Here is a 24,157-nt window from a genome sequence, read left to right as displayed (position 1 = left end):
CAAAGTAACTACAAGAATCTCAAGGGGTATAATTATATCGCTCCCGTAAAAACACTATTTTTGCATCTTCTTCGAATATTTGGTTACAGTTGAATTTCTTTGCAATTTGGGATTTTTTATCCTCCCCATGATACTTTGCAGCTGGGTTGGGCATGCAAAATACCAGAGTCACCATTGGTAGACTTCTCCCAAAGTCCTCGCCCACTTCTCTTAATTACAGCTCCGCCCTGTGCGCTTAACCTTCTTTTCCTTCTTTCGCGCCGAAGGTTCTGCTTTTGGACCCCTGGCTGGCGAGACCCTCTGCACCAGCAGCGGACGGTGAGAATGGGCAGAAGTCTTTGTCCTCCCCGGTCTCTTCCTCCCTGCCCCTTCGCGACCTGGGCTCTGCTTTCGCTGCTAACCCGGTCCCTGGATCGCTTGACCTGCTCCAGGGTCTCTGCTTTAGCAGCGCAGTCCCCTTGCCCTCCTTCCATCTGGGCTCCGTGGGCTGAGAATAGGTCAGGGAACAAGTGTTTGGAAGCATGCGATCTGGGACCGGGCGGGGAGAGTTGCAGAGCTCAGGTGGCAAGGGGAAGAAGAGGTGAGAGGGACTGGTGAGATCCATGGGACATGGGGCAAGGGCCGGAGTGGGGCAGGAGACGGCGTTTAAGGGCTAGGACACATGGATCTAGAGACTGGGTCTTGGGAGCATGGAAAAGGGGATGGGAACCTGGACTCGGGAAATAGAGAACTGAGAGCTGGAGTCGGAAAGCATTGAGAAGGGGGCAGAAAGTATGGGGCGAGAGATGAGCGACTGGATGCCGGGGTCCGGGATAAGGAAGAATGGGACAAGACGGTGGCAAATTACTGTAAATTAAAAAGATGCCCATCATTAGGAATGGCTAAATAAAATGTAGTTGTCATGGAATATACGGTAAGAATTGAATGGATTGATTTTAGAAAAACGTAGAAAGACTTTCATGAAATAATGAAGAGTGAAATGAGCAGAACCAAGAGCGCATTGTGTACAGTAACAGCACTGATTCAAAGAGTAACTGTGAACGACCAAGTTACTCTGAGAATTATAAATACTTAAATCAACGACATTTCTGTGAAGAATAAAAGAAAAAAAAATTTTAAGTAAGATCCATAAGATTGGCAAATATAACAAAAAATGAAAATGTTGGATGTAAGATGGGATGTGGAAAAACTGGGACACTAATGTTGAAATTGTGAACGAACCCAACCATTCTGGAGAGAAATTTGGAACTGTGCCCAAAGAATTATAAAACTGCCTACTTTTTGATCCAGAAATGCCATTGCTTGGTCTATTCCAAACATCCAAAAAAAAACCAAACCAAACCAAACCAAACCAAAACAAAACAAAAAACAAAAGGAAAAGACCTAGAGCTATTGCAGCTCTTTTTTTTATGGTAGCTAAGAATTGGAAATGGAAGGGATATTCATCAATTGGGGAAGACTAAACAAGTTGTGGCATATGATTGTAATAGAGTATTTACTGTACTATAAGAAATGACAAGCACGATGATTTTTTGGGGGGAGGTAAATAGTATTTTATTTTTTTCTAATTACATATAAAGATTTCAACATTCATTTTTATAAGATTTTGTTTCAATTTTTTTCTCCTTCCATTTCTTCCATTCCCCCCCTCTCCAAGAGAGCAATCTGATATAGGTTATACATGTGTAATATTTGAACATATTTCTATTTGGGAAAAGCCACCAAAAAAAGTAAAAATAGTATGCTTTGATGCACACTCAGATTTCATAGTCCTTTCTCTAGATGTGTACAGCATTTTCCACAAGGATGATGGTTTAAGAAAAACCTGGACTTACATGAACTGATGCATAGTTAAGCGAACAGAACTGCAAGAATGTTGTGCACAGTAATAGTTCAGTGAATAATTGTGAGTGATTTAGACATTCTTAGAAATATAGTGATCCAAGATGCTCCCAAAAGACTGATGACAAAGCATACTGTCTTCCTCCAAAGAAAGAACTGATGTTGTTTAAATATTAACTGAAGCACGCCATTTTTCAGTTTCTTTCATTTTTCCCTCTTATTTGAGACTTCTTGTACAAAATGACTAATAGAGAAACAATTCCACAAATATAACTGATATCTGCTTACTGTCTTAGCGAAGAGAGAGGGAAAAGGAGATAATATTTTTAAAAAGTAAGAATTGGACAGGTTCAGGGAGTAGGAAGGGCACATAGAACATGGAACTTTATTTAAAGTTTTGAGTTCCAAATTTTATTTTCCAGAGTACAGAGAATTTTCCAGAGTACAAGATGTGAGATTGGCTATAAGGGGAAATTACAGAATCCCAGAAAGGTGGTTTAAAGGGTTGGGGGGTGAGGGATGGGAGGTAGAAGCAATGGGGTGAGGAGATCTAAGCCATTGTTGGGAGTTGCTCTGTCCTTTGCTTGACATTGTGCACACAAAGAGAGTTCAGTGTTGTGTCTGATCCCCAGAGGCTTATTTTGAATATAAGAATTTGTTTATTGTTTATTTTGTTTTGTTTTCTGGGGAGTAAACTGCCTTAAAATCATTTTGGGCTCTTTGTCCTTGTTGTTTGTCCTTTGTTCTCCAAGAGGACCATGACATCAGGGAGGTGGTGCCATGACATGCAAGTGAATTGGATATAAACGAGGGAGGGCTGTGCAAAGTCACCATCCTCATTTTCTCATCTGGAAATATTTTGGGAGAATAAACTTTCATTGTGGGATCACTTTTTTTTTTTTTTTTGTAATAGCTGGCAATTCTCCTGTCTTGATTTTGAGGTTATATTTTACCAGAAGTTAAATCTTTTTCACTACAGAGATGATCTCAGGCTGAGAGTAGGAGTTCATTCAGCAAAAGGAGTAGGAAATCAGGAAGACTAAATTCAATATTCATTAGGGTGATTGGTCTGTAATTTTCTTTTTCAGTTTTGGTTCTTCCTGGTTTAGGTATCAGTAACATATTTGTGTCATAGAAGGAATTTGGCAGGACTCCTTCTTTATCTGTTTTTTCCAAATGGTTTACATAGTATTGGAATTAATTATTCTTTAAATGTTTGGTAGAATTCACTTGTAAAATCCATCTAGCTTTGGATGGAAGTCTAAATTAAAGCTTTTGTGTATTCAGCAAATATTGACAGAGAGTTTAAGGCATTTGGAGGCTCTGGGAAAGACCCAAAATTTGGATAAGATTGAGTTGAGAGCTCCATGCCAAGTGTGAGGAAACAGGGAGTCTAGTCAAGACACTGAATCTGAAGATGTTTTGTTTTCTCATCTATAAAATCGGTGGGATGGTAGATCCTTAAAGGCATATGCCTTTAAAGTACTTTGAAAAATTGAATTACTGGTATAATTTTGGCTACCATTTAAATTTGCTTTGGTGAGGCTGTAGAGAGAGAGATATTTGACCTTTGTTTGAGAAGGAATGCTGCCTAAATTTCCCTGGTAACAAGTAACTATTTATTTTGAGAAAGGTCTTTTTTTGCCCAAAGGGTTATACAACAGTTCCAAATCTGAAATTGTTAAAACAGTCTTTGGGAAACTATTGGAAATAACTGTTAATTTTCCCTTCGGTGAGATAATGGATTACATTTTTTTGAAGTATGAAAGCTTTTCTTCTGGACAAAAGTAACAATAGATGTGGATTCTAAGGAATTAGAATGTTCTGGTAAGCAGTTATTCTGTGAGTGGATTGTCCCTATCATTTTTTTCCCCTTAAATAAAAATGGTGCTAATCCAAAAATGCTTTCCCCATAGAGAGTTAGAAATATAATAGTTAGTTGGTCAAGCTAGACCAGCTCAGTCCATGAAACCCAAAGAATTCCTGTAGGATTGGCTGATTTGAGATGGGCAACCACTAAGGTTTATCTCTAGAAAGTTGTCCATCAGATAAATGATTTGATGTGAGAAAGAATAAGGGACACAAAAATTCAAGTCTGCTAATCTGGGGGGTGGTGGGTAAAGATTTACCCATCTTTTGAAGTATAGAATATATTCTTTTAGCTATAACTTAAAATTACTTTTGTGCTAGAACTTTTCTTATACCTTCTCTTCACCTTTCCTCTCTACAACTTCCTTTTTTTGAGGGTGAGTGTGGGGCAGTTTAAGACAGCCCCAGTATCTTGTTTACTTTCTACTCTTTCATATTTCCATAAGAAATGTATTTTTTAAATGGATACGAATTGTTTGATTTGTAATTAGTGTTCTGCTACATCATGCTGACAGACTGTATCCATCTTTTTAAAAAAGGATAATTTTAGTCCAAAAAAGTTTCTTGTGGAAAGTCTCAGAAATACTGACTGACTAGGCTGAGTTCTCTATAAAAACTCAATTAGTTCCATAACGTATCTTAATTTTGTATCTTCTTGAGATATGGGACCTTGTACTAAGTGTACATAGTGTGCTTGGTGAAGTATAGAGGGAGTGATGGGGATTTTCTTGTTTAACTCTCACTGTTCTTGTTAATTTTAAGTTATGGAATCACAAAGTCTCCTCAGGCACATAATCTTTTTTTTTTTTTTAATAAAGCTTTTTATTTTCAAAACACATGAATAGATAGTCTTCAACATTCACCCTTGCAAAATCTTATGTTCCAATTTTTTTTCTCCCTCCCTTATCCTCCTCCCCTAGACAGTAAGTAATCCAATATATGTTAAACATGTTCAATTCTTCTATACATATTTCTGCAATTATCATGTTGCATAAGAAAAATCAGATCAAAAAAAGAAAAAAATGAGAAAGAAAACAAAATACAAGCAAATAACAACCAAAAAAAAGTGAAAATACTATATTGTGATTCACACTCAGTCAACTCTCTGTGTGCAGATGATTCTCTCCATTACAAGACCATTGGAACTGGCCTAAATCACCTTACTGTTGAAAAGAGCCACATCCATTAGAATTGATCATTAATAATCTTGTTGTTGTTATGTACAATGTTCTCCTGGTTCTATTCACTTCGCTTAGTATCAGTTCCCTTTCATTACTCTTGAAGACACTTGGATTACATTCTTAATCCTAAGTGAGGAAGAGAAAACAGGGAAATGGGAAAAAGGTAGTGTGGGTGAAGAACTGATTGAATTAATAGTTGTGAAAAATGAAATTGGGCAATTATTTTTAGGCTTAATTTAGGGTTAGGGGTTGTGGGAAATAAATTTCATGAGTTATTAGATGATGGAAAAAGGGGTATATTTCAACCTCACTAGTATGTAAATTGCTTAAGACCAGGATAATAATGATAGCTAGCATTTATATAACACTTACTATGTGCCTGGCCCTTTACAAATATTATCTCATTTGATCCTCACAGCACTCTGGTTCCTAGGGTTTTACATTTTACAACTGAGGGAACTAAAAGCAAACCCACTAAGTGACTTTGCAAGGATATTATAGCTAGTAGATGAGGCTGGATTTGAACTTGTTGGGCTTGACTGCAGACCCAGCTCTATCTACTACACCACCTTTGATTTCTAACTGTCCAAGAATGTATTTTGCACTGACAAGGTACTTAGTCAATATTTGATACATTAAATTAACTCCTCTCCTTATAGTCTGGTCTTGAGCAGGATGCATCAGCCTCAGTTTCCTCATATGTAAAAAAACAAAACAAATCCTCCCCAAATTGAGGGGGGTCTTTCCTAGCTTTAAAATCCTTTCTTCTTCAAGTCTTTTCAGAGCCCTCCTAATCCTTTCTTTTCCTCTTTTCCCTCTTGTCCTTTCTCCCCCAGTATATGTTCTTTTACTGTTCTTCTATCCTCAACCTTTCCCTCTTCTTATTTCTCCTCTCCTTAGATAACTGAAGATTTATGAGCTTTATTCAAGGTTGTTGGCTTTTTTTTAAAAAGTACATCCAGTTCTGTGTTTTAAAAAGAGGTCACTGGGAAGCAATGATTCCCCACCCCAAAATGCAGATAATAGAGGAATACACTGTGAGCAAATATTGTTATTTTAAACAGTACTTCTTTTTCTTGTTGTTGTTAAATGGAGAAAATAACAGTATTAGGATCATGCATTTAGGGCTGAAAAGGACCCTAGCCACCACTTAACCCAGTTTCCTCATTTGATAGATGAGATAATGGAGGCCCAAAATGACTGACCTATCCAAATCCATACATGGGGACCATGGTTTATATCTGGTGCTTCTGTCTCCAAATTCAATGCTCTTCCTTTTGCATCACAATTTTTACATATACTTAGATGTTTGTCTTATAGTTTTTTATTTCACATATATGTCTATCTTTCTATCAACACTGCATATGCTGTCTTTTTATATTCCTGCCTAACACAGTTGATTGTAATGAACCAATTTTCCACCCATGGCACATACTATCTAAATCAGATCAAGATTTCAAATATTTAATCTGCATGCATAGCATCATATTAAGAACAAGAAATCCAGTCTTATCTGTCACACTCATATGTGTATTTTGGTCTTTTTCAGAAAATCTGAAACATCATAATGGCAAGTAAACCCATCCTCCACTATGTTAATGGAAGAGGCAGAATGGAATCCATCCGATGGCTCCTAGCAGTAGCTGGAGTAGAGGTTTGTTTAATTCAGAGTGGGAAAAACTTTCCAAAGAGATTTCATTGTTTTCAAGGTCTACAACATCTTAGAGAGAAAGAAGCTGTGACCTAAATGTTCCTAGTTATTACAAACAATCCCTCCCTTTAGCTAAGAGATGTCTTTCCCAAAAGTTGACTTGTACAAATTGCTATACTTTTTTTTTAAAGAACAATTTTACTTTCCAATTGCTTTTTTTCTTTATCATTTTAAAAATACTTTATCATCATTCTGGAGCTGTAAGATCCTCAGAGGATTATTTAATCCAATCCTCTCTTCTTATAGATGAGAAAACTAAAGCCCAGACCAATTAATGACTTTCTAAAAACCCTCAGTTTCCAAACACTGGAGTAGTATTTAGAGAGTTTCCTATGTGCAAGGAATGATTCAAAATTTAACAGTGGCATTCAAGTTTTAGTTTTCTTAAACTAAACTAGTTTTCTTGAAACCCTTAATGTAGGGCTTAAGACAAGGTACTGTGGTCTCTGGGAAGGATTTGAATACCATAAATTTTGGGGGATTATGAAATATGTTGATACGTTAGCATTTTCAATGACTTTGTTTAAAATGAAATAGCTCTTAAATAAATAAATCCTGATGCCCTTTAAAAAGTGGAAATTTATTTTGCTTGACTATGAATATTTGTTATGAGGATTTTCTTTTCCTTCTTTTTTTTTTCCAATAGAGGGGGAAGGTACTTAATTTTAAAAATTTTAGATTTAAAAGAAAAACGAAAAGAAAATAAAGATAATATTACAAATTGTCCCTTGGGTTCACCTGTGGGTTTTCTCCTTGGTGATTGCTCTCTTGCCTTCCCCCAGTCTTGGCTCAGGTTTTCAGTGTCTCTGCCAGGTATTTAATGAGTAACTGATAAAGGGTATTTCACAAGCTAGTCAGCAAATTTATAAATTAAGTAAGAGAGCGCCTACAAAAACAGACTTGCATTACCATTATAAAAATTGAATAATCCTTCTGTGACTTCTTTAAGGTATAATACAGCTCCAACTCTTACTTTATATTGTATTAGTTAGAACGAAACTCCTTTGTAGCAGGGGAGAGCTGGTATGAGTCACTGTGGTCAAAATATATCATTCTTCACTTGGTGACCAGCCCCACAGGGATCACCCATTCAGAGATTAACTAGTACATCCTTAGGTGACAAACATCCAGTTTGTCTTTGAGCATACAACCAAGGCTTTATGGCTTAGATGGACTTAACTCATTTCCAGTCACCTGATACACCCTTCATAAACTCAAGTTAACCTTTATTTTAACATAAGTCATCAGATCAGAACTTGCCAAAGAGTAAAATTCTTATTATTATAAATAATTCTTTATTAACAAAGTTTTTAATGAATTTTAATTTTACTTTATTTCCCAGAATATCACTTTTCTAAGACTTCCAGGGAACTATCTCTTATAATAAGCATAGAATAAAAAAAAATAGAGGGGAGAAAACAGTTTAAGCAAAGATAACCAATATAGCAACTCAGTTCAATATTATATATACTGTGTTCCATAGATACAAAAAAAAAAAAAAAAAAAGCAAAGCAGGGAGGTGGATTCTAATGTGATTTATTTCATAAATTAATATTTTACAATAAATTTCCTCTAAATCATATCCATACTAATGTCCTTATCTATCTGTTTCCTTTTCTCTTTGCATCCTCCTTTCTGTGTATTCCTTCCTCTCTGCCTCTATTTGCCAGAAACCACTGTTAAAAAACAGTCCAGTCTCTACCAACTCATCCCGCAGACTGCAAAAAAGGAGGAATATAGTTAGTGTTTGTGGAACATCTGAGTGCCATTGATACAGAGACTTGTCATAAGTTATCCATAGGTTAGAAGCTTATTGAAGCCATTACCCATAGAGTTGTAACTCATTGATGATGGACCTATCAAGGGTTTATTGTTTGAGGCTATGGACTCTGTTTTCTTTTTCTTTTAATATCATGTGATTAATACAAACACCTGACACCTAGAAAAGACTTAATATGTAGTTGCTATCTGACGAATTTTTTTTTTTAAATGTAGATGCCAGTGGGATGTTGTGGTAACTCAGTCTACAACCTTTTTCTCTGGTCTCCAGGAAATAAGATGATTTTATATGTCTAAATGTTGATGATGAATTTGATTAGTACTAACAGAAGCCAAGCTGGTCCCAAACATCTGAGATATCAGTCATTTAGCCTGCATGATGAGATCCCATCTTGGTTTAGTAGTAGTGAGTAAAATAGAGATTTCATTTTCACCATCAGCAGTGTGGAGGCTGAGGATGCTACAGACTATTACTGTCAGCAGGAACGCTAAACCAAAACAAAAATCTTTGAATGGAGCTGTTATTTGTGACTTAGCTGTCCCAACTGGTACTATTTCTCTAGCAGCTGTGAGCAAGAACAGGGTTTCTGATCATGTTCATTCAGTAGGAAGATTTAAAAAGCTTCAAAAAACATTTCTTTTAGAAATGAGGTCACTGTAATTGATCTTTAACTTCAGCAATTCTCCTTTGAGCCTCCCCTGAGACAGTTTGGGCACCTGTCATGGTCAGTACCATTTAGGGCTCTTAAATATGAACTAAAGGCACAGAGCCAAGACTGCCAAATTTATTCAAAAACTGGGTGCTTTTTAAGCACAATTTGTTCTGGCTGCCTTTGGGCACAAATCTGGGTGCTTTTTAAGCACTGATTGGTCTGGATCCCAGTTAGCACACAGTTAGGCACAACTTGGTTCTGGGTATTTTTTGATGTGTAAACACAAAAAAATACATCTGGGCACTCTATGTGAAGGAAGGAAACACATCTGATCTGATCCTTCTGGTTCTATTCTGGAGTCTAGAAGCCTGGTTAATCTTTGAAAAGGCTCAGTTTGGGTATTTCTGTATTGGGGAGGGAGAGATTGTTGAACTGAGAACTCCCTTGTGGCACTCCTGAGATATCAAGAGCTTGCCGCGAGTTTGTATTTGTTAATTGTTGCATCTGTGCAGACTGTGACTTGTTTGTCTGTTGTGTTGATTTAAGGAGTTCTGTTAAGTTTTAAGAACAATGATTGAAGGATTTGGCAATTGGACATTTCAGGATTGCAAAGGTGCTTAGCATAAAACATGCTTTAGGAGTCTTAACTTTATTGGAGTTAATTGTAACATGTTTGCACTTATTTTGGGAAAAACAGAAAAACCTTGGCTTCTTTTAAAATCTGACTGTTTTGAAAACCTGTTAGAAGAAAAAAAAGGGGACAACAAAACGTCATTTGGATCAGGTTGCAGCTGTGAATTGAGGGAAATAAGAGATAGAGCAAAACCAGCTAATGTCAATTGCTTAAAAAAAAAAAAAACTGACAAAGGAATAGCCTTCTTATCTAGTCAAATTTTTGAGGGCCAGTTTTGTATGTGTTGAGAAAAAAATAATAACCAAATGGTAAGTCAGTTTGTCTGCAACATTTAATTAGAATTTAGGGAAACTTACTTAAATAGGAAAAAGGGTCTGTGTGCATACTAAGTGTGCATACTTCCACACCCAGATCCTTTCTGTATCCTAGTAGCAGTATTCCCTACTCTGTCTGGGCAGGAATGGGTGGGGCCATTTCAGGTCTTACTCTTCCCATTGCAATCTTTCCCAGAGCACCCTCCTAGTAGGGGTTTGGGATTGGTCAGCATGCCTTGAGCACCGCTGCTCCCTTTACAAGCAGATGCTGAGTTAAGTGCACAAATGACTAGATCTAATTCACACTGAACTGTCCATATCAAACTGGGTTCCCTGGCTGAGATGGTGCTCCAAAGCTGCAGAGAATCTGGTATGCTATTCTTGCAACAGGGAGGCTTCTGTGCTGCCCTAAACAAGTTAGCAACTCTGTGGTTACCAGAGAGAGTCTTGCCCTCGCCCTAGGTCCTTGCACCTTTTCTAATCTTATTTTATCGGCTTCCAGGTAGAGTCAGTCAAAATCATGGCGCTGAGACCTTCCAAGATGATTCAAGGATTTAAATACTCACTAGAGAGAGTGTTGAAATATTATGCCCTGAATAAAAAATAAAAATGATTATAGCCCTACCCTCAACCCCTTCCTTGTCATTAGGAATGGGAAAACTGAGTCAGGAAAAATCTTGAATCTCTGGCCACCTTTATATACCATTGTGTCATAAACTCCAGCTGTGTTATTTTGGATAATTTCCCCTCTGTTTGAGTATTGCCTGTCTCCTGCCCTCAACCTTCTTATCTTAATCCTTATCCTGTCAGAAATTCTTTTCTGAATCCTTTCCTGGAATTATGGCTTATCTGCTCATCCAGTGTTCTCACTCCCCTTGTCTGCCTTTGTTTCCCCTATAAGATTGTATATTCAGATTATGTATTCTGTGTGCAAACCCTAATTAGTTAAAACCCTATATAAGTTCCCTTCCTCAGTTCCTTGGGGCCAGAATGATTTGGACACGAGTCCCATCTCAATAGGCTAGCTTAAACTCTCCACATTAAAAGTTTAAAAACCAATCTCTGTCTTGCCTCAGTTTTGCTGGTATTACAATATGAACAATATGTTTGCTGCCTAGCGAAGAGAAAAGGGGAGGAGGGAAGGAAAAAAAATCTAGAACACAAGGTTTTACAAGGGTGAATGCTGAAAACTATCTTTGGAGTATTTTGAAAAATAAATAGCCATTATAAAAATACTTTGCAGACAATAAAAAAAAGATCAAATGAAATAATATTTGTGAAGGATTTAGCATGGTGCCTGACATATAGTAAGAGTTTAATAAATGCTTGTCTCTTTCCCTTTGTATAGGTTCTTCCTTATGTCCAGAATTCAGTGCTTTTCATTTCTATCTTGAAGAATTAGAAGTTTTCTTCAAAGCTTAGTCCAAATACAGTTTGCTCCCCAAAATTGCTTCCCTCAAAATTGCCTTGTATTTACATATGTATACATATATATGTGTGCTTATATACATATTTATATATGTGTTATATATTCATATGTTTATGTATATATATTATCTCCCCTACTAAAATATTATCTCTTTGAGGATTTGGTCTAATTTGGGCCTGTCTTTGCATCCATAAGGCCTAATACAATATTCGGTATGTCATTGGCACTTAATAAATGTTTGCTGATTAATTGATTTTTATAATTTTTTCACTCTCTTGAACTGCCTATGACATTTTCTAATATCATCTTATATTTCTGTTTTTGTTTTAGTTTGAAGAAAAATTTTTTGAAACAAAAGAACAATTACAAAAGCTGAAAGAAAGTGAGTATAAAAAAATGCATTTGAAATCCTAGAAGGCATCATTATTCAGTGGAAAGCATGGTGCCTTTGTAGTTGGAGAATCTCAGTTTGAATCCTAGTCTGCCTGCCACTTACTATCTGTGAGACTTTGGACAAATCGACCAAATTTTATGACTCAATCTCTGATTTTTTCTTAGTTTTTATTAAGCTGAAAGAAATCATCAAAAACACTATCTTAATAAAATGAGGATGAAAAGAACAAGTTTTTAAAAGGAAAATATGTCTAACTACACTATAGGATGCTTGATAATATAAATAGGTTCTATCTGGTCTGCCCCCAATGTAGTACACACGTTGGTATTGAGATGTAGCTCAACGTGGGGTTGTTAGGTGGTACAGTGGATAGCATTCCAAATATGGAGTATAGAAGACCTGAGTTCAAATATGGCTGTATAATTCTGGATAAGTTATTTAACCCTATATACAACTATGTTCACATAATATATATGCAGGACATATTGGGGATGATCAGCAGAGGATAGGGAATCAGGAAAGACTTCCTGTAGAAAGTAGGATTTTAATAAAACACAGTGGCTGGCAGGCACTGGACATTAATGGAGGGTCAAATTAGCCAATGGCTTTAGTTTCATTAACCTAATACTCTAACTAATAATAATATCACTATCAACAACAATAAGATTGATATCAATAATATGAATATTAGTTAAATAATATAAACAATCCCAATATTAATATCAAAGTGCATTTATATAGCAGTTTAAGGTTTGCAAAGTATTTTACAAATATCTTCCTTCACAGAAATCCTGGGATAGAGATGCTATTATCCCATTTGCAGATGGGGAAATTTAAACCTATAGAAATTTGATTGACTTGTCCAACTCACATAGTTAATAAATATCCAAGGCCAGATTAGAAATCAGGTCTTTTTAAGTCCAGGTTCAGGACTCTATCCACTGTGCTGTGTAACCCTTTCTGTTAAGTTCTTCATCCACACAAAAATGCTATAAGTAAAAGTCTCCTTAAGAACTAAAAAGGTTGCAGGCAAAACCAACTCTCTATTTGCCTTGGTTCCATCCAGTGAGGTCTTAATCATTCCTTGATAGTTCCTTTTAATTTTCTTGCCGGTTTGCTGCCCCAGGGCACAACAGAACAGTCTTGTAGTTTGTGTGAATTACTGGATGCCAACAATTTTGACTTCTAATCCTATTGTTCCTGTCCTCAGCTGTACTCTTGTTCCAACAAGTGCCAATGGTGGAAATTGATGGGATGAAGCTGGTTCAGACAAGAGCCATTCTCCACTACATTGCTGAGAAATATAATCTACTTGGGAAGGACATGAAGGAGAGAGCACAGTACTGTAACAATTCTTTGCTTGCTTGGGGGTTAACTTGGCTAGATAGTCAGCTGGCTCTTTTACAAACAGATCCTTGATTTTTCTGTGTGATTCTAGGTTGAGTAATGAGAAAAGACTGGAGCATTGTCAGCAGCAATTTAACCTTTGATTGCTTGCCTAGCTTTTGATTCTCAAGAGTCCAGAAATTTAATGCAGGGGGTTCAAAGAAGCACAGCCTTCCTTTATAGGTTATAGTGGGATCTTTCAACACATGTTGGGAAAAGTAGTTGCTTTTCTTCTTTTGGAGATAGGAAAAAGAAACTGGCTGGGAGAATGGAGAATGAATTATCCTCCCTGACTTGTTTCAAGACTTATCAAGGGGATTTGGGGGAATGGGATGGGGTTCAACTTTTTTTTTTCTAAGCAGTATTTTATTTTTCCAAAAACACATAAAGATAATTTTCAACATTCATTTTTTTTAAGATTTTATGTTCCAAATTTTTCTCCCTCCTTCCCTTAATTCTCTCCTCCCCAAGACAGTGAGTAATCTGATATAGCGAAAACATGTACATCTTAGAGGGATTTAAAATAAAAAAGAATTCCTTGATTCCACAAAGTACCTTTCTTTTGAAAGAGTTTAATTTTAGTGAGTGAACAGACTTCCAAGTCCCCCTGCTACTGTGGTTCAAGGATGCCTAGTTGGGGAAGCCAAGGAAAGGAAAAATTAACTGAGACATTGCATCCTTTTTATTTTATTTTTATTTTTGTTTTTTAGGATTATCATGTATTCAGAGGGAACAATGGATCTGATGGAACTAATCATGATCTATCCTTTCCTGAAAGGAGAAGAGTCCAAACAAAGACTTGTTGAAATTGCTAATAAGGCTAAAGGCAGATACTTTCCTGCTTTTGAAAATGTAAGTGACAGAAAATCTGATGCATTTAGAATTATGGAAGAAGAAAAAAGGACAGAGGAACAGGAGTTAGGTCAGGTCCCTTAACGATTTTTCCTCTGCTTTGTAATTTTTTGGTAAAACTAACCTCAGGAGAACATGTTTTACATTGCTAAAAACTCATGATAAACCAAGAGGCAGTTTTGCATGGTATGTGGTGGTCTGACCTCAGAGGCAGCAAGACCAGGTTTAGGTCTTACCTCAGATATATGAGGGCTGTATAACTTATGCAGGCCACTTAAAGTCTCAGCTCCAGGCTGTTACTACTGTTATTTATTTTTTTTCCCTTAAAATTTTTTTATTATTATTATTGAAAGTTTATACATTAAGCCTGATTAATGGAAGTTATGGATATTGCATTGAGTCACCAACTTTGGAATCCTTAGAAATCACCTGAAGTCCCTCCACCCTACTCTTCTTTCCCTTGTAAAAAAAAAATTTTTTTCCCCCAAAGAGGTAGCATCATACAGTGGAAGAAACACTAGATATAGTCAGTCTTGCCTCTGTCACTTGTGTGACACTGAGTAAGTCACTTAACCACTTTGGATCTCACCTTCCTCATCTGTAAAATGAAAGAGTTGTATTAGCTCTAAATTTATGATTCTGTGGATTTATAATATATGGATACATCCCTTTAAACTTAGGACATTTGAGAGGAGAAAAAGTCTGGAATTTAATGGTACCGTCTCATAGAGATTCCAACTTGATGTTGCATTCCACTAGGCTTTGGACAGTCTCCCCCATTGCTGTATACTCTGCTGTTATAATTAATCCATAACTCCTCCATATGTAAAGTGAAAGACATCCTCAACATTCTCCTGTGCTTATGTCATTCAGGTTTTGAAGACTCATGGACAAAACTTTCTTGTTGGTAACCAGCTGAGCATGGCAGATGTACAACTGTTTGAAGCTATTTTAATGGTAGAAGAAAAAGTCCCTGATGCACTCTCTGGATTTCCTTTACTCCAGGTAATTAAAACATCAAGTTTGAAAACTGACTTCTTCCTTAAACATCTGATGATCAGTTGGCTTTCAATTTTAAATCTAGTCAGTAAGATTATAATTAGGAGACGAACAAAAGAATTACTTGACAAGAAAGCAAAGAAAAGATGGACAGTTATGAATATAATGTCTTCTATTATTATATGTTTTCTTGAAATAAAACTATTGCTACATATTTTGAATACTCCCTGATGTTCTGCTAGGCGCATGTCAATGGTTTTGTTTTTTCTTTTTCTCTTTTTTTCTTTTTCTATTTGTTTTTTTTTCTTATTTTGCATTTACTTTTAAATTTTAAAAATGGTGTAAAAGAATTGTAATTAGGAGAAGTTGGATTAAAAAACTGATTCTGCCTCTTACTAGCTACGTGACTTATGGATAAAACACTTTTTCACTTTGGACTTCAGATTTCTTATCTGAAAATAGATAGTTGATTAGGTGTGGTGGCAAAGGTTTATCAACTCAATTACCTAGGAGACTGTTGGATTTCTTGAGTTCTGGAATTCTGCAGTGGACAATGCAGATGGGCTATTCACATTAAGTTAGGAGTTAATATGGTCGTTGGAGTGGAGCACAAAATGGAATAGGTGATTGGTCCCTTCACTTTTAGGCTGCATGAGATAAGGAGACCCAGTCTTTAAAGATAAATGAGGAGTTGGGAAAATGACTTTTATTTACTTCATATATACATATACACAAAAATGTATATAAACATTTATACATATGTACATATATGAATTATATAGATTGAAGTAGGGATAGAGAAGGATTGAGAATTGAATTCCCAATAGCCAGTTCTTTTACATAGTAAGATTATTTGTACTTAAAAATTGTTTTATCTTTATTTTTCTCCCAGCTGCCTCATAGACCCAAACTTTCCTTGTTGACCTAAGGAAACATTGCTAAAATATAAATTTATCAGTCTGTTCTGTACAAGCTGAAGAATAGGAGGGAATAGGATAGTCAGTTCTTAAAATATTGGTGAGTTTCTCTTTTTCTAAATCTAGAGAATCTCAAATTTAAAACTCTGATGTCTAAGTACAGACTTGATCTGGCCACTTCATACTAGACCACTGCTGTGGTTATGGTCCCTGTGCAGAGAGAGAAGCTTGGGCTTGAGCTATAAACATCTGGTTCAATTTTATTTGCCATTTAGCTTAACTAGGGAAGGGGTCAGGGTTCACCCAGCTCAATTTTGCTCACCATTCTTTCCTCCCCTTGCACAGAGAGATATCTGGATCCTTATACTTTTCCCTACCCTATCTCTTTGTCTCAGCTTGTCCAGATCAAATTCCCCAAGTCCTTTTGGGCCAAATTGCTTTATATAAAAATGCAATTTCTAGTCAGATCCAGAATTGTCTTGATCTATCTGGAAATGTGGACTACTCCAGTATCTTTAGCCAGGAAAACCCCAAATGGGATCATGAAGAGTCTCACATGACTGAGATGACTGATAAAAAATGTTTTTTATTCCTTTGATTATTCCCTGTAATAAGCAAGTATTGCACCAAATGGAACACAGCCATTTTCCTCATCTAATCTCTACTCTGACAATTGTTCTCTCAAGCCCTTTCATGATAAAGCACAAGGAGCTTTTTGGTCTTTCCTCTTCCAAAGACTAACAATCCATTATATAATTTGACCGAGGTCACATGAACACCTGATTGCATTTACTATTCCCAAGACTCCAAAACAAAGATAATTCCAAGAGCAAACAGAGGTAGATAGCTTATCAGGTACTTATGTAATAAAGATAGGGGTTTTAGTTTTTTATTTTCAGGACCAGTTATTTTCACCTGAGGATTTGGGGGGAAAGTTCTAGTAATATAGATCTTAACTACAACCTTAGAGCAAAGGTATTCAAACTTTTTGATATCAGGACCCTTTTATACTCTTAAAAATGATTAAGAGCCCCTGACCTCCACCTCCCTCCCCCCCAAGACCTTCCATGTATGTGGGTTATATCTATTGATATTTCCCTTATTAAAAGTTAAAATGTCTTTAATATTATCAATAAAATAGGGTTTAGACTTCAGAGATCCCATGAAAAGGTCTTAGACAGCTTTAAGGGTTCCTGAACCACACTTGAAAAACCATTGCCTTAGTCACTTGGGCCACAGAGAGGTTAAATGACTTCCTCTTGATCCTACAGCTAATGTGGGTAAGAAGCAGATCGTTTTAATTCCATGGGGAGATCTGTCAATTCTTAAGATACTGGGGAGTTTCTCTTTTTTTAAATCTGTAGAGTACAGACTAGATCTGGCTACTTCATATTATACTGCTGTTGTGGTTATGTGAAAAGTTGTCAATTGTCATGTGTTAAATATATTGGGGATAGATATATACATATATACAGAGACATATATAACGTGATATTATAAATGTATATAATGTGTGTATATATGTACATATATGATTGTACATACACACAGAGATACAAAGTTATTAATTTTGATTCCATCAATGTCAGGTTTTCCTATTTTGACTCTGATGCTTGTCCTTGCAACCATATGGGGCAATTAGTTGGCACAATAAATAAAGTGCCAGGCCTGAGTCAGAAAAATCTGAATTCAAATGCAGTCTCAGTCACTTATTATCTATGTGATCCTGGGCAACCTACTCAATATATTTGTTCAGTTTCCTCAATTATAAACTGGGAATAAAAATAGCATCTACTTCCCAGAGTTGTTGTGAGGATCAAATAAGAAAATAATTGTAAAATTCTTGGCACATAGTAGGCTCTATAGAAATATTAACTATTGTTATATTAATTATTATATTGTGAGGAGAAAAAATTTATTATTATAATATAAGGAGAAAAAAAGATTTACTAACCAAATTCAGGTTTAGAAAAGGAAATTCATGTTGAAAGATCATCACCTAGATTGTTTAAGCAAATTGTTTCCAAATATTTTCAAGTAGTTTATATTTAGTTATAAAGTTTTTCTATTATTATAAACTATATTCTTGTTAATTTTCTAAAGGTGATTCTAGTTGTATAATAGTATGTATTTCTTTGACCAGTGTACTTTATACAGATAAACTACTTATGTATTAGGAGGCCATAAAACTATGGGTTTTTCATTAAAAAGTGTAATAGAATTGCAAATAGTGTAATAGAATTGCAAGAGCACCAGACAATCTGGAATTAGGATTCAGGAGAGATCTGTGTTCGAATTCTACTCCTGATGCTTACTAGCATCTAGACAAAGCACATGAGTCATTAGTCAATCAATCTCTCCTTTGTTCTAGGAAAAGAAAAAGATGATCCTTACCCTCAAGGGGTTTACAATGTAATGGGAGAAATGACATGCAGGCAAATTACATACAAACAAGCTATATGCAGAATAAATGGGAAATAATCAGTATTAGTTACATAGGATAAAGTGGACATATCAGGAGGTCCTATGTTCAAATGAGACCGCAGACACTAGTTCTATATGACCCCTGGCAAGAGACAACATGCAAACAAATACATACCAAGCAATCCATATACAGGATAAATAATAAATAGATGAAATAATGAATAGAGGGAAAGCCCTAGAATTTAGAGGGATTGTCACAAACCTTAATCTGGCTCCACCATTTATTAGCTGTTTAGCCATAGGAAAGTAACTTAATTGATTTTAGTTCACTCAGATTTTGATTATTCATTAAGACTATCTTCATTTTCAACAGTGATACCCCTGAATTTGGGGGAGTCTCTTCCATTATCATTTGAATTTTGTGTCATGAGGTTTTTTGCATCAACTGACTTTCCTTTCAATTTTTTTTCTCTAGGCATTCAAAACTCGAATCAGTAATATTCCAACAGTTAAGACATTTCTGGCCCCTGGCAGCAAGAGAAAGCCTGTGCCTGATGCTAAGTATGTGGAAGATATTATCAAGATCTTTTACTAAAACAGAAAACTTTCCCATGGAGAGAGAGATTTTGTGTATGTGATTACTTTGTGATTCTAGGACCCTTAATGTCATATTCCAATCATGTCAGTTCTAATACTCTGTGAAATTTGCCTAGGTATAGCTACTTTCCAAAATAGCATTTTGAAAGAACCCAGCAAACCCAGGAAAGAGATAATAGAGGCAAATATTCTCCTTTTCTCAGTAATCCAAGAATTAGAATGTTCATTCTAAAAACTTGGCTTCGAGGTCTCTGGTTGAAGGACTGATCTAGGTGAATGAGAGCATTGATTTCTTGTCTGTGTTTCTGCACCTTATCTTGCTCTAAGTTCTCTCAGGTTCTTCTGATTTACTCTGTAAGCTTCAGGGATATAGATCCTAGACCTAATCTGAACTGAGTGAGACCTCCATCAGCTATATGCTCTTTCACCTTCCAGAAGTGACCTTATCTAAACTGCTCCAGCATCTAAGACATCGAGTGCTTACTGAATGAATGAATTCTGTACCATGTTTTTTGTGCTGAGTATAGCATTCAAAGTTGGGCTTCTCTAATTGTTGGGGCCTAATAAATAGCAAAATGTTAGTTAATACTACTGATCTGAGTCACAATCACCTGTACTGTGACAAAAAATAAAATAAATATGTATCAAATAAAGGCTTTCTACACACAGATCTTTGGCTTATGTTCTAATTTTTGCATTTAAAACTGAAAATGGGCAGCTAGTCTGTGTTTATTATTTTTAGCATGAATAGACTGAATGTTCTTTGACAAAGTTCTTCAGAAGATAACATTATTTTGGGGAGGCAGGGAGAATAAGATTTGGGAACATGGGAATGATGATCCTATCTCTTCCCAATGCTATGTTAATAATTTTTCTTCTAATTGTGAGAAACTCGAAGTTTGTTTAAGTTCTGATAGTTTATGAAGAATTTTCCCCTTATCTAGATGCTTTGTGTATAGATATGTTTATATTTATTTCAGGAAGGGGATATGGTGGTATCTTCCATGCATGGTTCCTGTAACTGAAATTTATATAAAAACAAGAGACCATAGATCATGATTCCTAGAAAGAACAAACAAAAACTCTAGGCAGAGAAAAAAATGAGTCCATGATCGAAAGTATTTTGCTAGAAGAAAAGTCAATCAGTAAAGGAGTCCCTATGTATATAGCATCATGAGTCTGAAGCATCCTGTTCATGCTGGGATGTTGGATAACTCCTAGTATTCTCTCTAGCTCTTAATCTATTATCCTATGAACCTCCGTTTTTCTTCTCCTGTCCTATAGATCTTGGTGACATTCTGAAACTTTTTCATTCAATATATTAGGAGCTTCTGTAGGGTTAAGTCACCAGCATTTGGCTAGAAGGCAAATGCCAGTGGAAATACAAATCCCCTACATCAGCATGGTATAGTGAAAAGAAAGGGAGCTCTAGAGTTGGTGAATCTGAGTTCAAATACTGCTACTAAAATGACTTTTATGATTTTGGGCAAATCACTTAATCTCCATTGTTTCAACATTTATAAAATGAAGGGATGCCAAAGGACTTCTGAGATCCCGCTCACTTCTAGAGCTATGATCCTATTACTTCATTTAATCACAATCAGTCACTGAAAATCTAGCAATTTAGACTACCAGTTTTCATGCTTTGGTTTTGAAGCTTCTTTATTCCCTTAAAACTTATTAAGGACTCCAAAGAGCTTTTGTTTATGTGGATTATGCCCATTAATATTTATCAAATCAAATTAAAACATAACATTTTAAGATATTATTTCATTAAAAAGCGACAAGTCCATTACATGTTATATAATAACAGTTTTATGAAAATAGCTATATTTATGAATCAAAAAATTTAGTGAGAAGAGTGGTAGTGTTTTACATAATTTTTCAGGTATTTTAAATGCTGTGACTTATATGACTGGATTCTTCTATCTACTTCTGCATTTTTGTTGTGATACTTGCTTTTGGTTGAAAATAACTGCTTTAGGTCTCTTTGAGGATTTAATAGTGATAGCTAGATAGTACAGTGGATAGAGCATTGGCCCTAGACTCAGGAAGACTTGAGTTCAAATCCACATTCAGACACCCAACACTTACTAGTTGTGTGACCCTGGGCAAATCACTTAACCCTACTTGCCTTACCAAAAAAAAAAAAAAAATTAAAAAGAATTAATAAAAATGCAGAATTCTAAATTTTTTGTGACAATAAACTTTGATGCTCCAGTGGATATAGGATTTCCCAAGCATAGGTGCAAGAGATTCAAGCCTTTCATTCTGTGTGATTCTTGTTCACATCCTTAAATAAATTCTCTAGTTTTTCAATCTCTCTGAATCTCAGATTCCCCATCTGTAAAATAAGAGGGTTAACTTCTAAAATCCTTTCTAGCTTTGAATCTATGAATCTATGGTTCTCCCATTCTATCTGTAATTTTGATTTTTCTAGATCCTTGCTGTTCATTAAAAGAATAAGCTAATGAAGTACTTAAATTGCCTATAGGGTGTATGGGATAAACAGTAGAAGGACTAGAACTTCTGGTGTGAGGGCTTGCTTAGACCTTTTCAAGGTTGCTCATCCACCTTTGGTGTCTACCTGATACTCAATTCTTTCTTATGGCTCCAAAAACTAGCGTGCACAGAAGCCACATCCCATTAAAACCTTCTGGACAAAAAGGCTAAACCAGTTTAATGGCAATGACTATTAGTGTAATAATTACACTATTCTGTTGATAATTGAGGCTGAGCAAGCCATAAATTTGCTTTCACAATTTTTATTTCTCTTTAAAACTACTTGATATTGTAATGATTGAAATTAAATTAAACTGAGACAACAAAATTCCAAACATATCCAATTTATTGATAAAGCTAGCAGTTACCAATAAAAGGGGTCTTTAGCTCATCAGCAAGTCAAAAGATGCTGAAATGGGGTATACAAGGCATCTTATAGTTTAGGGAAAGTGAATAAAAATAGAATAGCACATAGTTAGAATGTATGATTAAATCATCTGGTTTCTACTGGTAAGAAAGACGAGATTTTTTTATCCTGATTGCTAAGAAAAATTGATTGGTTGTGTCTATTCTGTATTTTTGCAAGGATAGCTAGGAATACAGAGATGATAGGTGTCCTTAACATAAAGATAAAACAGTGATTTACAGAAAGACTAAACTTCTGGACTTCTAGTCTTCTAAACTTAATTCAGAAATAAAGAAATATGATGTAAACACATATGAAAGATTGGTACAAAATGTCAACTACAACGACATCCATTTGATTTTCTGAGTTATCCTGTTTTGGTTTTGTGCTCTCAGGAATCCACAAGGTCCTCTGCTTGTTTGGATAGTGATTCATTTTTCATACTCCTGAAATAATTACTCAGCTATCTGGGCTTTTTTAGTTGATTTGGAAGCCACATTCCCTTCTGTTATTGATATCTATTTTTTTAGTTCATCTGGTTAGGTTCAAAGTGTTTTAATGTTTTTTTTCCCTCCATCTTTTTATTTAGTTGCAACTTTGTGAGAATATTGATGTAGTCCAGTTCTTTCATGAATACAGCAGTCAGTTGGTTTGTCAGTGGATTCACTTGTCCAGTACCAACAGATAAAGTGATGTTTGTAGATGGTCTGTGATTTCTAGCATCTTGCCATAGCCTTGGAAATTGCAAAACCAAAATCAGAGATACAAACAAATTTAGGAAAATGGCCCAGGCATTTTAGGACTGCCACAAATCTCTCCCAATTTCAGTTCATCCTCTACCTAATTAGTAGAGTGATCTTCCTAACATGTCATTTCTCAATAAACTGCAATGATTCCCTATGTCCTCTAGAATCAAATATAAAATTCTGTTTTGCATCTTCTTCCTCCTCCTCCTCTTTTTCCTCCTCCTCTTTTTCTTCCTCCTCCTCCTCCTCCTCCTCCTCTCTTCTTTTTTCTCCTTATTTTCCTTCTCTTCCTCCTCCTTTTCATCCTCCTTTTCCTCTTCTATCTCTTCCTCCTTCTTTTCCTCCTCCTCCTTCTCTTCTGTATGACCTTTTTTTTGGACTTCATGTGCCCCGTCTGTAAAGTGAGGAAGTGAGAGCATTGAAGATGACTTTAAAAGTGCCTTCTAGCATTAATATTCTATGAGCTACCAACATCTGAGAGTTCTCTAGGTATTAGTAGAAATTACAATTCAAATTGTAATTCTCCCCAACAAACACAGGAGGCCGCCATAGAGCTAGCCCTGTGAGTAGGCAAGAAGATTACCTTCAATCTGGTAGAATCGAATTCATTGAATCAGGAGAACTAAAAGGCAAGAAATCTATGAGACTAGAGCTAAGACCCCAGAAGAAGGTTTCTATGACTGTTTTACTCATATTTTTCCCATTAGTTTCAATTTGATGAATTGCCTTTTCCATCTTTCCCATTAGCTTCAATTTGGTGAATTGCATTTTCTATCTTGGTGAACTCCTCTTTCAGTTTTAGGGCCATTCTACTGTCGTTCTTTTCTCGTATATTCAATTCGACAAACATTTACCATGGGCATCCTATATATAAGTTCTGTCCTGAGCCTCAGGGATGAGTAGGTAGCTACAACACAAGCCCATTCTGATCTAACCAAGGGAAAAAGATAACACAAATAACCATGGAATGAGGGAGAAAGAATTAGAGAGTCGGTTTGAAGTGATGGATTGGAGTCAGGACGGCTGGGTTCACATTCCAATTCTGCCATTTACTGGCTGTGTGACTGTGGATAAGTCATTTAACTTTTTTGAGTTTCAGTTCTCTCATTTGTAAAATGAGCAAGTTGTACTACAAAGCTTGAAACCTACTATCCTAAGATAAGTGGAAAGAAGTGGTTCAGGTAAGATGTTATAAGAAATATGAAGAGATAGAGAGAAAAATACAGAAAGAGACAAATAGAGAGAAACAGAGAGACAGACACAGACACACACACAGAGAAAGAAAGAGACCTCTGAGAAAAGAGACAGAGAAATAGGGAGAGGCACAGAGAGAAACAGAGACAAAGATACACACACACACACACAGAGGGACATACAGAAAGAAACAGAGACAGAAAGACACAGACGAGAAACAGACTCAGACAGAGACACATACAGAGAGGAAGAGATAGACAAAGACAGAGAAGAGAGAGAGAGACAACGAGGACCTTTTCATTCAAGAAAGATTTAACAAACAAAGTGA

General features: G+C 35.9%; 1 protein-coding gene across 1 annotated transcript; it reads left to right on the top strand.

Moving 5' to 3' along the window:
• Positions 1-210: 210 nt before the first annotated feature.
• On the top strand, positions 211-19,651 carry LOC127561855 (glutathione S-transferase). The gene is made up of 7 exons (XM_051997156.1): positions 211-318; positions 6,442-6,546; positions 11,743-11,794; positions 13,017-13,146; positions 13,903-14,044; positions 14,918-15,049; positions 18,860-19,651. Exons 2-7 carry the CDS (start codon positions 6,460-6,462, stop codon positions 18,977-18,979), a joined length of 663 nt encoding a protein of 220 aa, XP_051853116.1. The 5' UTR covers positions 211-318; positions 6,442-6,459; the 3' UTR covers positions 18,980-19,651.
• The last annotated feature ends 4,506 nt before the right edge of the window (positions 19,652-24,157 follow it).

This window comes from Antechinus flavipes, chromosome 4 (genome assembly GCF_016432865.1).
Source record: "Antechinus flavipes isolate AdamAnt ecotype Samford, QLD, Australia chromosome 4, AdamAnt_v2, whole genome shotgun sequence".
Classification (NCBI taxonomy): Eukaryota; Metazoa; Chordata; class Mammalia; order Dasyuromorphia; family Dasyuridae; genus Antechinus; species Antechinus flavipes.
Note: the sequence above shows the minus strand (reverse complement) of the source record. Positions and strands in the feature narration are given on the sequence as shown.

What these genes read in the sequence shown, in the direction of transcription:
- LOC127561855 (XM_051997156.1), top strand. Translation starts at nt 6,460, where the DNA reads ATGGCAAGTAAACCCATCCTCCACTATGTTAATGGAAGAGGCAGAATG. An exon ending in TAGCAGTAGCTGGAGTAGAG is followed by an intron (nt 6,547 to 11,742) that starts GTTTGTTTAATT and finishes TTTTTGTTTTAG; the next exon opens with TTTGAAGAAAAATTTTTTGA. An exon ending in ACTTTCCTGCTTTTGAAAAT is followed by an intron (nt 14,045 to 14,917) that starts GTAAGTGACAGA and finishes TATGTCATTCAG; the next exon opens with GTTTTGAAGACTCATGGACA.